Source organism: Squalius cephalus (genome assembly GCF_949319135.1).
Source record: "Squalius cephalus genome assembly, chromosome: 4".
In the NCBI taxonomy this organism is placed as follows: Eukaryota; Metazoa; Chordata; class Actinopteri; order Cypriniformes; family Leuciscidae; genus Squalius; species Squalius cephalus.
Window position 1 is genome coordinate 50,675,736 of NC_137125.1, and position 17,933 is coordinate 50,693,668.

At 37.1% G+C, this 17,933-nt stretch overlaps 1 protein-coding gene and 1 long non-coding RNA gene across 4 annotated transcripts; both read left to right on the forward strand.

The window, feature by feature from the left end:
• The first annotated feature begins 2,524 nt into the window (after positions 1–2,524).
• Positions 2,525–13,214, forward strand: lta4h (leukotriene A4 hydrolase). Its single transcript, XM_079868190.1, has 19 exons — positions 2,525–2,735; positions 3,670–3,800; positions 4,682–4,802; positions 6,182–6,250; positions 6,404–6,508; positions 6,600–6,652; positions 7,127–7,199; positions 8,092–8,232; positions 8,588–8,611; positions 8,719–8,789; positions 9,326–9,437; positions 9,713–9,857; positions 10,203–10,306; positions 10,649–10,719; positions 10,907–10,961; positions 11,770–11,865; positions 12,236–12,318; positions 12,401–12,505; positions 12,768–13,214. Exons 1-19 carry the CDS (start codon positions 2,580–2,582, stop codon positions 12,886–12,888), a joined length of 1,836 nt encoding a protein of 611 aa, XP_079724316.1. The 5' UTR covers positions 2,525–2,579; the 3' UTR covers positions 12,889–13,214.
• A 2,410-nt stretch (positions 13,215–15,624) lies between these two features.
• Positions 15,625–17,627, forward strand: LOC307157595. Of its 3 annotated transcripts, XR_013821050.1 has the most exons (4): positions 15,625–15,947; positions 16,031–16,105; positions 16,295–16,576; positions 17,234–17,627. It is a non-coding gene; the product is annotated as an uncharacterized lncRNA (long non-coding RNA). The 3 variants fall into 3 exon arrangements; XR_013821051.1 differs by lacking the exon at positions 16,031–16,105; XR_013821052.1 differs by lacking the exon at positions 16,031–16,105 and having other exon boundaries at positions 16,391–16,576.
• The last annotated feature ends 306 nt before the right edge of the window (positions 17,628–17,933 follow it).

Below are 17,933 nucleotides of genomic sequence, written 5' to 3' on the forward strand. Positions count from 1 at the left end.
CTCTCTCTCTCAGTAAATGAGTGGCATGGGGCTCCACATGGGGGTGGAACCATCTTTCGATTTCCTGGAGGGATATCCACTGACAGGAAGCCGGATCCTTCAAAACACAACACACACACACACACACACACACACACACACACACACACACACACAGAGAGAGAGAGAGAGAGAGAGAGTCTCTTAACCTCTTCTTTAAATTATTTAGTACGAATGTGTTTTTTTTAAACTGATGCTTTAATTTAGCTGAGTGCTGATATTAATCAATAGGCCTGAATCTGTCCACTTGAGATGTTTAAGGGGCATATGAAAACAATTATGATCTTAGCAAGTACCCTGTTTTTAAAATGTCTGTTCATAATCTGCCATCTAGTGGAGGATGAAGACATTACAACAAGCGCATGTACACGTCATTACAAAAACCGACGGCCGTCAATCTTTAACAGTTCATTTTTGAGTCTCTTAACTTGGTAAAAAAAATAAGAAAGCTTAATAACTGATATATACTCAAAACTTTTCAATTAAAAAAAAAAATCCTATTATCCTTATCATTAATTAAGTTTGTAAGTCTGTTTTTTTTTTGTTATTAATTTATTAATTTCCATACTTGTTATTCATTTTACGTTATTTGTAATTACTTGATGTATAATATTTGTGTATGGACTGTGATGACTGAAAATATTATGGACTGTGATGACTGAATGTTTGTAAATTGAATTCTAATATATATATATATATATATATATATATATATCTTTAACAGTTCATCTATTGTTTTGTTGTTTAAAGCAAAAAAAAAAAACAAAAAAAAAAACGTTTAACAGTTAAAATTCATGTTGAGATATTAACAATAATCACAATAGTAGGCCTAATATAAAAAAAATGGCATTATGATCTAGAAAATATAGTTTTCCTTAAAAAAGTAATCAGTTGTAAGATTGCGTTACACTTTATTTTAAGTTGTGCCTCTTGCAGTGTAGCCTAATTATGCATTAAAGTAGACCTACTGTGTAATAACTACATACATGTAGGGTTAGGGTTAGGATTAGAGTTTGGTTTGGGATTAGTTGCATGCAATTATGCGTAATTTGTAGTTATCACTACAGTAACTACATAACAAGGACACTATAAAATAAAGCGTTGCCCCCCCCCCTAGGGTTAGGTTAACCGTATAGTACATTTACGTGTGGTCACGTGTGGTCCGGATAACCGTATAGTACCCTTATTAAATTATCCACCGTATATAATACAACCAGGGTTCTAAATTAACACCCGCCAACCCGCCAAATGCGGGTTAAAATTCATTTTGGCGGGTGTTAATAAAAACTTACTAGCCAGTTTGGCCGGTGATGTATGAGGCATGATACATATAAGGCTCTGTTCCGCTCTGTTCTCGGTCATTTATCCCCCTGGCAGTACTTCCTACATTTCCCATGAACACTGTGCCGTAATGCTACGTGATGACGTTTCATACGCCCATTGGTTTCGCGCAGTTTGCATTGAAACCAGCGCGAGAAACCATGGAAACGAACGGACACAGAAAACACAAGAAATAAGACGAACGGAGTTGGTAGTAAAGTGGGTTAATATTAAACGAAATGCGGCGGTGGTTGGGACAGACTTCTGGGGGCGAGAAGAGGAACGAGGCAGGGGATGAGGAGGGTATCGACAGAGAAACTAAGAAAAGAACATTTAATGCCAAATGGCTGACGGGTCGTGAATCCAATACAGAAAAAAAAAATATTGAAATATATTTTAAAGTGTCAAAAATATATGTGGCATATATTCCAAATACATTGAAATATATTTGCATTGTTGTTCACTTATATTTATCATTTTGAAATATATTCTGAAATATAACTAAAATATATTTATTGGGCCAATTTCGAATATTTGTATATATTCCAAAAATATATTTCAAATATATTGTGAAAACATATTTCAAATATATTTCTTTTGTGTATGGGATGGCTAGTGTTTGATCACAATAATATCGTCATGTATTGTCATGTACGCAAAAGAAAAAAAAAAAAAAATTTTCGTAGTAGGCCTAGGATCTAATAATTTTTAAGTAGAGGCAGTAAGGACCATGAGAGTTCCCGAAGTCATCAGGAGAGCCTAAGGATTAAAACTGCCAAGACAGATCGTATTGCCTTTCTGTGTATATTTTGTTGTATTGTACTTTGTGTTTTTCATGCCAGCAATTCTAATAAAATAATTAAATACATTCAGTGGCACTTATAATTTCTCTTATTTTCACCGGAAAAAAATTTGGCTAGTGGATATTCAGATTGGCTGGTAACTTTAGAAAGTTACCAGCCACATTGGCTGGTGATCAAAAAAGTTAATTTAGAACCCTGAATACAACTACCCTTCTGACGATAGACATCAATGTTTTTTTTTGTTTTTTTTTAAGTTGTACAAACACCCTCAGCCGCTAGAGGACAGTCGTTAATCGTTCTTGCAGAGCAGGATATAAAACTACAACTCCAACAATGCAGTTAAACGGCCGGTATCACGTGACTGTCTATGGTTAAAACTCTAGTGGCAGCGCGAGCTGACTGTTCTCTGTCTCAACCATGGCTCCTGTGTCAGACCCCAGCTCGTTCTCCTCCATCTCCAAGTGCTCTACCAAGCACTTAAATCTCATTTACCATGTTGACTTTGAAAGGCATGTGCTCAAAGGGAAAGTCGCCCTGACTGTGGAAGTTCTGGAGGATAAATTCTCTTCTCTGGTACAGTTTTCATGATTCTGTTTGCTTGCCTTAATCACTGCAAATCACATACACACATCTGCATGAGTAAGATTCAGTGTGCTGTATGATTTTATTAGGCATTTGTTGCTTTGATTCATTCTTATTAAGTGGAATATCTAATAGATTTTTACTAGTCAAACTGAAAAAGCCGCTAGTCGCTATTGAATTAGTAATACTAGTAATTAGTTATTTAGCGGTACATGTCAAAACTGTCTGTCATACAGTAACAGTAGATCAGGACTAGGTTACATATTTACCTGAACTTGATACAGTAATGATGATATCCGTCACGTAACCTGATGACTTGCATTCTAAGTTTCTTGTTTATGAATTTGATACATTTATTCAACCATCATCTTCTGTAAATGCATGCGCATATGCTTTGATGGTCATATTACCAATTATGTCAAATATATGTCTTCGTTAATGAGCTGTATTAAGTCACGGACTGTGTACCTGGTTTACTGCACCTCACCTGGCTGAACTTTGATTTCAGGAGCTGTCAGATCACATTGATGGACTTTTTATCTGAGCTTGACAGACAGGTGCAACTGGTCAGAAGCTTTCAGATAAATATGTACTTGTATAACTGCTAAAGGAATTTTCATGGATTTTGCATTTCAGGGTTGTGCAATGCAGCCAAATATAAGAAATGGATTCCCATGGCTTGTTTTAACAAGAAGTGACATGCACAGTATATCTACTATCAAATGCCAAAAAGCATGCAAGGCATTGCCAAAATATTCAGTAAACAATGTCCTTTCAGTCTGTATAGTGATCTGTATGCAGATATACTATTCAGGTGTTCTGTAAGCTGAAAGTAAATGGACAGTTTGTGTTATTATATCATTAAATGTCATATTTTTTTAACAGATAGAGGCATACATGCTGTTCTCTCTCGCTATCTTTCTAGACTTTGGACTCAAAGGACCTGAAGATCTTTAAGGTTTCTGCAAATGGCCAGGCTGCACAGTTTGCATTGGGAGCCCAGCATAAATTTAAAGGATCCCCTTTGGAGATCACCCTGCCTTTTGAACTGTCCCGGTAAAGCCACAAACTTGTTCTGTACTGTAAGAGATTCCTGTTTTTGTTTTTTTTTCTCAAACATCCAAGTTATTTCCGATATGATTTTCACTGCCAACATAAATTCGTCTTTAAACACGCATGCAAATGCACGCAATACTTACGCTCACGCTAAATCTGACAAAAAAAAATTCCTCAAAGGAAAAAATATTGAATGTTTATGTAATTAATATTTAAGTAAATGTAATACAAAAAATGCAAATAATTAATTTAGTGTATCAAATGTATATACAGGGATTTGCAATTAGCCTGCAGCAACTTCCTGCAGTCAATGACTCTTTTTTTAGACTTAAAATGTATAATTAATCTTAGATGTTATCATATGTGACCCTGGACCACAAAAGCAGTCTTATAGGTATTTTTTTATTATTATTGAGATTTATATATGATCTGAAATCTGAATAAATAAGCTTTCCATTGATGTATGGTTTGTTAGGATAGGACAATATTTGGCCGAGATACAACTATTGTAAATCTGGAATCTGAGGGTGCAAAAAAATCGAAACATTGATAAAATCGCCTTTAAACTTGTTCATTTCTGTTGGCGATTGTGCTGCATTCACTCACAAAAATAATTTTTTTATATATTTAAGGTTGGAAATTTACAAAATATCTTCATGGATCATGATCTTTACTTAATATCCTAATGATTTTTGGCATAAAAGAAAAATCGATCATTTTGACCCATACAATGTATTGTTGGCAAATATACCCGTGCGACTTATGACTGGTTTTGTGATCCAGGGTCACATATTAACTCTGACAGCCCTATTAAACTCAGCGCAAAGTTTTTCCTCTTTATTTTAAGTTGTATTGCAATTATCTGTGTGTGTGTGTTTCAGTGGGCAGCACGTGATTGTGGAGATTGAGTATGAGACGTCTCCTAGTGCCACAGCTCTGCAGTGGCTGTCCCCCAAACAGACTGCTGGGAAGAAACAGCCATACCTTTTCAGCCAGTGCCAGGTACCTCCTCGCCATCTCTCATCTGTCCACAACCACCCTGTGTGTGCATGTGAAGATGGGTGCAGTTTCTTTGAAATATTATCATTTGTGCAATCTTGCAATACAACCCAAAGTGTTACATTGCTCTTCTGCTTCACAAGTTTATCACGCAATGTCTATCAAGAGCCATTACACAACCCGTCTGACATTATCATTTGTAGATCTACTAGCCTATATATATATATATATATATAAACCTTTTTAAAACTATCTCTACCAAGTGTTTGTTTGATTAGAAGTGTGTGTTTAATTAAAGTACAGTGCTAAAACTAAAACCATAAAATAAAAAAAACATTAACTGAAATAAAATAAAATGGTAACACTTTACAATAAGGTGTATTAGTTAATGCATTAATTAACATTAACTAACAATGAGCAAAACAGTTGTTACAGTATTTATTAATCTTTGTTAATGTTAGTTTCTAAAAGTACAGCTGTTCATTGTTTGTTCATCTTAGTTCACAGTGCATTAACTAATGTTAACAAATACAACCTTTGATTTTAATAACGTATTAGTTAATGTTAATTAATAATATGAACTAAGATTTAATAAATGCTGAAGAAGAATTGTTCATTCTTAGTTCATGTTAACTAAGGAAGTTAATTCATGTTAAATAATGAACCTTATTGTAAAGTGTTACCAAAAAATAATAATATATAAAACTATTTATTAAAGCTTATTTAAACATTTCTCATTTTCATTCTGTTTAACTTGATCTACAAAAAAAAAAAGGGCTCTAAACTGTATTGAGCTTGTCTACTTTTGACCACTTCCAGAGATAGTGTAAACGCTCATGTGGTCGAATGTGTTCAAACAGCCACAAAAGACCGTCTACTCTTCGTCTACTGACCTAATGTGTAAAGATTATGGGAAGCAAGTTCTTGCAGCTTTCAGAGCAGAAATTAAAATTGCGTGAGCTTATTTCGTTCATTAGATCGAAAGATCTGAAAAAAAACATACATTTACCCACCCATAGACCCTCCCCTCGAATAAATCAGGACAGAAGTGGTTGAAAGTGGACAAAAGAGATGGATTAAAACACCATGTGTAAACGGGAATGTCACTTGTGATCCGATCGACCAAAATGCATCTTAATACCAAGTGTAAACAGGGTCAATAATAGTAAAATAACCCTGTTTATAGTAATATTTTTAGTATTTTCGTCTGATATTTTAGAGTTGTGGTTGTCAGTTTATAAGCAAACTACATGGGATTTTCCCTTTTTTGGGTTCTGTTCCATATAAATTCACTCAATCTCAAATGTTTAGTTTTAAACCTTTGTATGATTGTTTTCCATTTTCTCTTACTTTTTTCCATTTACTCTGTCTATTCAAAACAGGCCACTCACTGTAGGACCATGGTGCCTTGTCAGGACACTCCATCAGTGAAGCACACATATTATGCCCAGGTAACATGCATGAAAAGCTAAAAAAAACTACTCATACACTCAATGAAGTGCTTGCCACAATCTAAAAAAAATCTAAACTGAAAGGAAAATCATACGAATTAAAATCCACAGTTGTTCTGCCGGTAACACTGGGTACATTTGACTGTTTCTCAGGTGTCTGTCCCCAAAGAGCTGGTGGCTTTGATGAGTGCGTTGCGTGATGGTCAGGAACCAGATCCGAGCGACAGCAGCCGGGTCATCTATCGCTTCAGACAGCCGGTCAGTGCCTCTTCCTCTTCTTCAATTTCCAAATTAAAATAAATCTCAAAATATATATCAAAAATGAAAAATGCCTATTTCTTTCTTGCAGGTCTCCATGCCATCTTACCTCATTGCCATTGTAGTTGGCGCTTTGGAAAGCAGGTGATTCTTTTCCCCTCATCTTCTTTCTTTTTTTTTTGTCATGCTTATATTTGCATATGACCACCAATTTTACATATTCAGTGTTCAGCATTTAGTTGTGGCTATTGTTACTTATTTCACATCCAAAGAGGTTAGCCAATCATAAGAGGGCATTTAGATATAGATGTCTTAAAAGAACAATAAGGTGCAATTTTAAGGGCCTTAAAAGGGTGGAATTTGGTGTATTGTAGACCTACATTGTAAATTGACTTGAATATGGCCACTTTTAAGCATTTGCAATGTGGGCAAACAAATGTTTCTCACTTATTTTACTTCACACCAAGAACATCACACCAGCCTGTGGCCTGAAGAAAGCATCCGCTTCTCAGAAGCCCATTATCTTTTCATTTTTGCAAACTACTTGGTTTTCACATTTAAAAATTCTGTGCACGGCTTCCATATCAGGTGTAAATAATCATTGCTTGTGGCTTTCAGGGAAATCGGTCCCCGGTCCAGAGTTTGGTCTGAGAAGGAGTATATGGATGAGGCAGCGTTTGAGTTTTCAGAGGTGAGATGAGGATTCTGGGTTTTCAGCACATGAAGAGATTGTGATAAATACATTAAACACGTTTACATGCACACCAATATGCTGATAACTCCCAAAAATCAGCCTATGAATTAAGTCATTGTCCTGGTTTACATGCAAACCAATAACCTGGCAACATAAGTAAACTGCATTCACAAGACTTTCTTTAAAAAAATCAAGTTATTCCCTGGTAAACCTAATCATGCGTGTATTTGAGCCCAGGTGTTCCACTGTGAGATGTGATGTTAAATAAAGAAGCAGTGTTTTGACTGAACCACTTCTACTTCCGCTGCACGAGATGAGAAAATATTTTTAGAATTTCTTGGGAGTCGGAGTTGAGATATTTCCTCCTTCCCTACTGCAAAATGTGCTCAAATTCAAAGTTAGGACACTTTCCTGTTTCATATCACGCACTTCAATAAGCCGACCGACCGTTTACATGTTTACATGCCAGCGGACTGCTTATGGCGATTTACTCCGATGCTTATGCTTATGACTTTACTCCGATAAAGAAAACAGGTTAAATGTGCAGATTTCGTTGATTAAAAAGTGCTTTGCTTCAGCTATGAAGTACATCCACTCTTGCATTGCATCTTCGTGCATTTTAGGGGCGGAGCAATGAAGGGTTAGGGTTAGGCTGTGTTTGTTTGGGGTTCATTTCAAATATCAACAATGTTTGTCAAATCACTTATTGCACTTTTAAGGCATTTACATGGACACATGCATTATTAGCTTAAGCATAATCGAATTAAGAACATGCGTGTAAAGACGCTCACTATCTACTTAACTTAGAAACCACACACACTTGACTTGCATTTGCTATCTGATGTGGTTAACAGATGAAGATACACTCTTTACTCTTATGCTTCATTAGACTGAGACCATGTTGAAGACGGCTGAGAGTCTGGCAGGGCCGTATGTGTGGGGCCAGTATGATCTCCTGGTGATGCCTCCGTCTTTTCCATACGGGGGCATGGAGAACCCTTGCCTGACATTTGTCACCCCTACTTTACTGGTCTGTATAATTCCCCTTTATACATGTTCTGTATGCACTTATACCTCTGTAGACTTCTGCAGTTAGTAGATGCATCCACACAGACATGCAAAGCCACAATCAAAGACTAAAAGTAACAGATTATCAACCACAGTCAATTAGGGTTCTACTTGTGGTCTACTTCTATTTTAGCTGCACTCAAAATGTATAAAGCGGAGAGAAATGTATTCAAATATTGCATGCACTATTGCTCAAAGGTGTGGGGTCAATACGATTTTTAAAATAATTAGAAACATTCAATTCAATCAAAAGTGAAGTAAATGCATTTATAATGTTGCAAAAGTGTTTGTAACATTATTCTTGTGCTCTTTTTCAGGCTGGAGACAGGTCCCTTGCTGGTGTAAGTCATCTTTTTTTAATTTTTTTTTTATTAAAACCATTTTTAGGTTAATGAGCATTTGTTCTAAGCCACTTATCTTCTGCTCTGTGCTTATGGTTTTGCTGCAGGTCATCGCTCATGAGATTTCCCACAGCTGGACCGGGAACCTGGTGACCAATAGGACCTGGGAGCATTTCTGGTCAGTCCAGCACATTGAACTTTCCCTGCATATGTAAATATCAGAATATGCAAAATATGCACCCAGTCTCCACCTCCCGTGATGTTCTTTTGGTTGTAATAGAACATTGTTCCAAAGTACACTGAACTATTTTATTTCAAAATGGCTATGGCTGGACGATATGACCTAAAATCAAAATCTTATTCACACACACACCTGAATGTTTCTCTGTGCGAGCTACTGTCTGTAAGTGTTCGTGTGCCACAATATATCAGTGCATTAGTTCAATATAATGATACACATCCGATGGTCTAAACTCGCTTGAATGTTCAAACTGGCAATCCTTAACACACATACAATTGACAAACTTTCGTTAGGATGCAAGCAAAAGTGATCTCTGGCTTCAGGGCGTTGTCAGAGACATGACTTTTACGTCAGTTAGAGGTTCTGAATTTAGGTTTCGATTACTTTTCGATTAATCATCTAGCCCTAGGCTAGATCCTGTTTTCTATAATATATGACCCCTTTAATCTGTAACAAGTGAACTTTCTCTGCAGGTTGAACGAGGGTCATACGGTGTATATTGAGAGAATGATTGCCAGGTGTATGGAGAGTGAACAGCTCAGGCAGTTTAAAGGCATCGGAGGATGGAAAGAACTTCAAGAGTCTGTGAGTCACACATACAGAAAAATGGACAAATATTAACATGTTCTCGGCTTATGCAGATAGATATCCCACATACATGATGTTCTGATCTGCTGACCCAGCAGAGATGCTGAATAGTTATCTGATCCTCACAGAAAATTACTGTTAAAAAAATAAATAAATCTTGTGTCGACTATATTTGTGTGAATTTTGTTATTGAGACATAAGATTAATGTCTATTTGGCAAATTCCTGTTGCAATTTACTGGTAAAGTAATACACTGTTGTATCATTTTGTAGGTGAAGCAGTTTGGGGCGAATAATGTCCTCACAAACCTGGTCCCAAATCTGCATGAGGTGAACACGGATGAAGCCTTCTCCTCTGTGCCCTATGAGAAAGGATTCGCTCTGCTTTATCATCTGGAGGAACTGATGGGAGGTCCAGGTACACACACAAAATACTTTCTCCTCTTCCAGTTTAATGTGCCAAAACTACTTTAAGTAAGACAAGAGTTAACACTGTTAACAGCTTACAAAACACTGCTGTTTTGCGCAGACTGTTGTTTCGTAACTCTGCTGCAGAATTGAAATCCTTATTATATTTATTAAATTATTATATGTTACCATGTTACCGTGTGTGTGTGTGTGTGTGTGTGTATATATATATATATATATATATATATATATATATATATATATATATATATATATATATATATATATATATAAATTGAATATTTAAACAAAATAAATGAAAGGAAAAACAAGCTTTCTATGCCTTTAATTATAGAAGTCTTCATGGGATTCGTAAAGTCTTACATTCAGCTGTTTGCTTATGGCAGTGTAACCACAGAGGAATGGAAGAATTATCTGTTCACTTACTTCAAAGACAAGGTGAGAACTAATACACTATGTACTTGAATATATACATGCATCATTTTTTTATGCAAGTTGCCCAGTAAAGCTCGGTAAAGTAGGAATACACATACTAATATATTCGTTCCAGGTTTTTGTCAAAAAAGACTGCTAATGGATTGTGTCTCATCATTTAGAAACATTCATGATGGGATCAAACAAATATCCTGTGAAAATCAAATAAGATTCTATTGGATTTTACATTTTCCTCAAAAAAATATTTTTTTTTTAGTTCTTTTAATTAATGTTCATGCCATCTCTTATGTTCTATTAATACAATAATTTTTTTGTGCTTCATGTCTCTATTTGTCTCTTTGTCAGGTGGACATCTTGAATAAAGTGGACTGGAATGCATGGATGCACACACCAGGAATGCCCCCCGTCAAACCACAGTGAGCACCAGAGCACATTTTTGCATGTGTGTGTGTGTGTGTGTGTGTGTGTGTGTGTGTGTTTCAGGTATTACTTATGTAGTGAGGACAAAATGTCCCCCATGGATAGCAATACCAGAAATCATTAAAAATCATTATGTCTCTGGAAAGTCCACAAAAAATGTGTTTGTGGCCTCTTTGTGCGCAGGTATGACACCACTATGGCCGATGCCTGCACTGCTCTGTGCCAGAGATGGGTGAAGGTGAGTCTTTCTCCTGTTAAAGGTAGGGTAGGCAACTTCCCAGAGGCTAGCAATAGAAAACTAGCTTTGAAAGCTTAAGATCCCACCCTCCCTTCAGAGCGTCTCCAAAGCCAGACCTCCTCCAGAACACATGAACGCACACAGCCAGAGCAGAGTCTGCAAAGCGATAAACTACCTCGTGTCTCAAAGCACATAACATTACAAAAATAATGAACATAAACAACTTAGAGCTCTGACTTGTATCACCCGACTCCTGCAGATTCATTTCGCCATTTATAGTGTTGACATAGAAACGCATAATTCTGAGTCGGAGGACATGAACAGCTCCGAGTAGACTGTCAAGGGTTGTTAATTCATTATTCATTTTTATAATGAATTATTGACAATCTATTAATTATGGCATTGGTTCAGAAGGAAGTGTAAACTGTCTACAACTCTGCATAGCCTTATGAAACGTGCTGATGAGGTGCGGTGTCTGTGAGAGCAGGATGTGTTGAGGTATGGAAATATGTTTACTGGCGAGTAGGATTTAAACATCGCATTTTTTGGTCCTGAGACTTCCACAAAAGATATATGTACAGTTTTTTTATTTTTTTATTTTTATATCTAGACAACTTCTATTATTGATTGCTATCAGGATGTGAAGAGAGTTCAACCAGTGTTTTCAGTCAAAAAGTGTTTATGAAAAACATTTCCTACCCTACTACACCAAAGACTTTAAGTTTTCAAGCTTCTCTAAATTACATCTAAATTAAATTACATTACAATCCCCTCTCTTCCTCTTTCTCTGTGTGTTCGTGCATTTTAGGCAAAAGAAGGGGATCTTACGAGTTTCACTGAGGCAGATGTGAAGCAATTAAACTCTCCTCAACTCATTGAGTTTGTGGCTCTGTTACTCCAAGAGGTACTAAATAAGTTAAAACTGGGACATGATGATATCTAGGAACCACAATATCTTGTTTGCATCCTGTTCTGTCTTGAATCTGCAAGATAAAATCACATATCTATAAAACCACACATAAAATCTTACATTTTAAATGTAAACCTGTTTACATGTTTATTACTATGATGTATATTATGGATTAAATTACATTTTTAACTTTTTAAAAATTAAATTTAAAGATCTAATTTAGTCTGTGATGCCCCATTATGTTGTCATGCTGTACCATATCAAACACATTTTAGCACTTCAGATCAAAAGACAGAGAGGAACAGAAAGCAGAAGTAGTCTTGTAACGTGTCTGTCTGTTTCCTCTGTGCATTGCCTGTATCAGGAGCCGCTTCCTCTGTCCCATGTGAAGAAGATGCAGGAGGTCTACCAGCTGAACAGTGTTAAAAACTCAGAGGTTCGCTTCAGGTAAGCAGCAGACCTGATTCGTTAAATGATCTGATTATCACATATGTCAGTGTTTCATGTCAAATTGTTTGTGTTTATGCAGGTGGTTGCGTGTTTGTGTGAGGGCACATTGGGAGGAAGTCGTTCCCCTGGCGCTGAAGATGGCTACCGAACAGGGCAGAATGAAATTCACTCGCCCGCTCTTTAAGTAAATTCATTCATTTGTTCTGAGAAGTCCATGATTGGACCAAAAACAGCAACAGCAATAAGTAGAGTCAGTTGATGAAAATGGACCAAAAGGAACAGGACGTTACAGAAAGTTTTGTAATTTCCTTGCTGACATGAGCAACAAAACACTGCCTAAACAGCAACAAAACATTGCCTAAACTTCTGTTTTTAATTGTCGAGAGCTCTTCAAGACCATTTCAAAAGCGCACTTGCTGACCCTTCTCTCTCTCTTTCCCTTTTAGGGAAGTTTACAACTTCTCCAAGTACAGCGATGAGGCAGTGAAGACTTTTAAGGAGCACCGTGGAGCAATGCACCCCGTCACAGCGATGCTTGTGGCCAAGGATCTGAAAATCGATGGCTAAATGCTGCTTTCTGACCGTCTTATGTGCAGGCAGTGTTTCTCTGTGCTTCAGCTTAGTCCTCAGATGCAAACCTGCATATCAGGTTGATGTGCAGAACGTTTTTCTCATTGGCCGAAGCTTGGCTTTTTAATGTCTTGATGGAGGTTTCAGTCTCAGGGCTTACAACAAAAAATGTGGAGAGTTTCAGTATCATGCAGTTTGGTGTTAAAAAAAAAACAGCATATCTTGCTATATCCCTTTATATGATTTGTCAAAAGTAATGTTCTGTAATAAACTCCTCTGTACAAGAAGTTTCTATCTATTGTCCAATAAAAATTGTGTCTTGATACAGAATAAGGTGCATGGCATGGCACATAAACATGTATTTCATGTGTACTACATGCTCAACATGCATGTTTTTCTTTTTCTTTAAGTTGCACAATTCAACAAATTCTTCAGGGGACTCTCTAAAATTAATTGTATGTACAAATGTTCACTCCCTGTCCCTTCCCCACCCATTTCAGTACCCATCAATTGCTTTTCAAAAAGAAAACGATGGGAACCCACAACTCAACCAACATCGAGAGAATATTAAACACAACATTATCATATAAACTGCCTGCTGAACATCATAAAGAGAGGCTAGAAAGAACTCTTGAGGTATTTCTTGCTTAAAGAAGAGGTTCTTTCCATCAGTTGATCCTTAAGTGCAGACACAATTATAAACAATACATTTTGAATGATAAATTTATAAATTTTGATAAGCTGACTTCTATTTAACAGTTTAAACATAGTGTTTAATAGGTAAAGTATAAGTAGGTTTAGTTAAGTTTAGCCATGACTAAATTGCTAATAAACAAGAACTGTCAGAAGTTCACACAATTTCTTATTTCTTAAGAATAAGAAATAAGGTAGTAATTTATTTTTTAATTTTTTAACTTTTGCTTTCACTTTTTATTTGCATTGTTACTTTTAGTTTTTACTTTGTTTTCATTTTTAATTTCACGTTTGTTTTAGAAATTTAGTTGCTAAAAAAACTTTTAAAAGTAACTAAGTAACAGTTACTAAGTTACTTAAAGTACCTAAGAATAGTTACTTTTACAAGTTACTTAAAAGTAACTTAGTAACTGTTACTTAGTTACTTTTAAAAGAAACTTAGTAACTGTTACTTAGTTACTTTTAAAAGTAACTTAGTTGTTAAAAGTAACTGTTACTTAGTTACTTGTAACAACTAAGTGTTACTTAGTTACTTTACTTAGTTACTTAGTACTTTTACTAGTAACTTAGTTGTTAAAAGTAACTTACTTTTAAAAGTAACTAAGTAACAGTTACTTTTAGTTGTTAAAAGTAACTGTTACTTTTAAAAGTAACTAAGTAACAGTTACTTTTAACAACTAAGTGTTACTTAGTAAAAGTAGTAAACTTAGTTACTTTTACTTAGTTACTTAGTTAAAAAAGTAGTTGAAAAACTACTTAGTTGAAAAAGTGTAAAAAAAAAAGTCAAAGCCCAAAAGTGAAAAAAGTCAAAACAAAAAAAAAGTCCCAAAAAAAAGGTTTTAAATAATTATAGTATTTATTATATTATTAAACGTAGCAAATCATAAGCACAACGCAGCATAACCGCAGCGACAGGCACTCCGAAACCTCGGGGGGGGGACACACACACACTACCCCCCCCTTTGGTTTTTTGGGTGTACAGACACCTGACCCGGGCTCAAACCATGGACCTTGGGAAGGCTATACCATGACTCTACCACTGCGCCACCAGCGCCTGCACGGTTCGGCCGGTTCTCCTGGTATGTTTGTCTTTTGAAACAGAGTCTGAAATCACAACAGAGTATAAAACCGCAACAAGTTGGAATAGAACCAGAAACCTTTCGCTTCAGTGACGGCACCGCTACCATTGAGCCACTGAAGACAACACAGGTTTGACAGTTCTCCTGGTACGTTTGTCTTTTGAAACGGAGTCTGAAATCACAACAGAGTATAAAACCGCAACAAGTTGGAATAGAACCAGAAACCTTTCACTTCAGTGACGGCACCGCTACCATTGAGCCACTGAAGACAACACAGGTTTGACAGTTCTCCTGGTACGTTTGTCTTTTGAAACGGAGTCTGAAATCACAACAGAGTATAAAACCGCAACAAGTCGGAATAGAACCAGAAACCTTTCACTTCAGTGACGGCACCGCTACCATTGAGCCACTGAAGACAACACAGGTTTGACAGTTCTCCTGGTACGTTTGTCTTTTGAAACGGAGTCTGAAATCACAACAGAGTATAAAACCGCAACAAGTTGGAATAGAACCAGAAACCTTTCACTTCAGTGACGGCACCGCTACCATTGAGCCACTGAAGACAACACAGGTTTGACAGTTCTCCTGGTACGTTTGTCTTTTGAAACGGAGTCTGAAATCACAACAGAGTATAAAACCGCAACAAGTCGGAATAGAACCAGAAACCTTTCGCTTCAGTGACGGCACCGCTACCATTGAGCCACTGAAGACAACACATAAAACAACAAGTTGTAATAGAATCGGTAACCTTTTATCTTAGCGACGGAACTGCTACCACTGAACCACCGAAGACGACTCAGTTCCGACAGTTCTCCTGGCGCACTTATCTTTCGAAATAAAATTAGTCTATAATAAAAAGTATATGTCATCATGACATTATAATAGATGTATAGGAATCGTAACAATGTTTTAGGAGTTCAAATATGGAGTGATTAGTCACATGACAATTAGGACTCTGGTGATTGGCTCAAAACAATGCTGTGGAACCCATGTGACCATGAAGCAAAGATGGCAGAAACCAGGCCATGCGCTTCCAAACCAACATGTAGAACTTGAGCGATTACCTCTGAGATGAATGTGAATGCTGAGTTTGTGTTTGCTAAAGATATCAGAACTTATTGGAATCTTGATTTTGGTTCAAAACTCCTAAGCAGACAAAACAAGCTCAGTCCAAACAAGTGTTAGCTGTGACTTTTTCCTCTAAACTCAATCAAAAAGACTTGCTGCTGTCCACAGATGGTCATAAATCTGGACCTTCTGAACACTAGACATCTTGCAAACAAGGTAATGCCAATATTATTTTGTGTGTGTGTATCGAAATTATTCAATCCCCATTGCAAAAAACTATACATTTTTCATGAACTTAGATACTCCCTGAAATTCCTTCATGAACCCTGGTTTGGGAAACCCTAACATAATGTTAGGACACATTTCCTTTCTCTGTGAGTTTTCCATCAATATGGTTTAAGATGATCTTGTTCAAATCTACCTGTTTTGATGAGTTAGGTCAATAAAAGTAGTTCAGTAGCAGACCAAATAATGTAAGTAATCTTACAACAATTCCAGTAAGAATTCCTTACAACCCAGCACTGGTTGAATTATAACTTCTCAAATGCTTGTCTACACCACAGAGCCGCAGCATCATGTGAGCGTTTAAGATGAGTCCCTCAGCAGTCCTAGTTTGCTTAGTGCATCATGCCTGGCCTCATCTGTGGCTCCTCTCTCAGAAAACTGGACCGTTATTCCCTGAGCACGGAAGGATGGCTTTGGCAAGGATTTGGGGCGTATCTCCGGGGACCGTGACCCGGTGGGACTCAGTGGACTCGGGTGACGCAGAGGTCTTGGAGCCGCAGTGGGCGGATGAGCGTTGGATCTGCTCACGGGTGCTTCCGAGAGCGACGCTTTCCTCTAGGGTAAGTCTTCCTTTGCAGTCCTGTTCGAACTCGAGATGTCCTCTTTGTCCTCGTGAAGAAGGTTCTGGATCGGGCTCCGTGGATTGGCTCAGGTGGACTCACGATTCTTGATCTGCCGCAAAAGTTGTTGAGATGGATCTCCGAAGCCTCTGTTTTGGGTAACGAACTTGAGACATGCTCAGTCTTAAAGGACATTGAGGGGTTCAATGTTATGCTCTTGCCGCCATAGCTGTTAAAATCACTATGCGTGACTTCGGCACTCGTCAAAATTGGTGCAGGGCTTGATTTGGTTTGGCAGTGGTCTGTGATGTCCATAGCGTGGGCATCAGGACTAGCGTTTGCTGGTAAGCTAGTTTTGAATGTGGTGGTTTTCACACTTTCGTCCTCCCTTGGAGAAGTGTGCATGATGGATTGCGATCGCCTGGTTTGGCAGTGGTCGGTGGTGTCCGAAGCGCGAGCGTTTGCATTAGCATTTGCGTTTACGCTCCACAACACATCACTGATTCTGTAGAGTCACGGCATAAAGACGTCATTACACATTGTATATCTTTAAAAAAATAGCATTTATAAATAGTCTAAAATATGTATATAGTAATGCTGTATCAATCATCTCGTTTTAGTTCTGATGATACTATTAATTCAATTACTGTCTTACAGGCCACAGAATGAAGAAAACACTGAACTGAACTAAAACTAACTCCTCATTCAAACAATGCCAGACCTACAAACATCTGAACAAGATTACAGAAATAATACACAATGAAAACCAAGAGCAAAGTGTCTAGTCACTGTTCTTTACTTCATTGTTTCATGCCTGTAGTATTATGACATTTTGAATTAAAATACCATTTTAAAGGCTGTGTTTTACTCCCATATCCCAGTCATAACAGGAAGTAGAAAAGCATGAAGCAACAGGAGAACATCAGAGCTTCACATCAACTCCTGCTGACTCTCACATCAATCCAGAAAACACTGCAATATCAACTGAGTCCTTATTATTACACTTTACAGTGTGACTATCAGAGGACGATTCATTCAGAGACTAAAAAGGTAACGCTACAACTAGCGATTGATTTGCTATGTAGTTTGTGCAAGTCATTTGATTTGACAAGAGAAAGCCTGAGCCTAAGTTACTTCATACACCTACACTAGATACAAGCTCTGTGGTGCAGAAAATTATTTCTGGAAGGAGGAAATAACGAGGATGTCTGGTCTTTCATGTTCATGAATGTTTTTAACAGAAGGACAGAAGAAAAGATTTGCAGCGGTGTAATTCGCAAAAATCACCACAGGAGGGCGAACTCTTTAAGTTCATTAGTTTCTTCAAATAATTTTTATTTAAAAAGAATATAGGACA

What these genes read in the sequence shown, in the direction of transcription:
- lta4h (XM_079868190.1), top strand. Translation starts at nt 2,580, where the DNA reads ATGGCTCCTGTGTCAGACCCCAGCTCGTTCTCCTCCATCTCCAAGTGC. An exon ending in TTGTCACCCCTACTTTACTG is followed by an intron (nt 8,233 to 8,587) that starts GTCTGTATAATT and finishes GCTCTTTTTCAG; the next exon opens with GCTGGAGACAGGTCCCTTGC. An exon ending in TGTGCCAGAGATGGGTGAAG is followed by an intron (nt 10,962 to 11,769) that starts GTGAGTCTTTCT and finishes CGTGCATTTTAG; the next exon opens with GCAAAAGAAGGGGATCTTAC.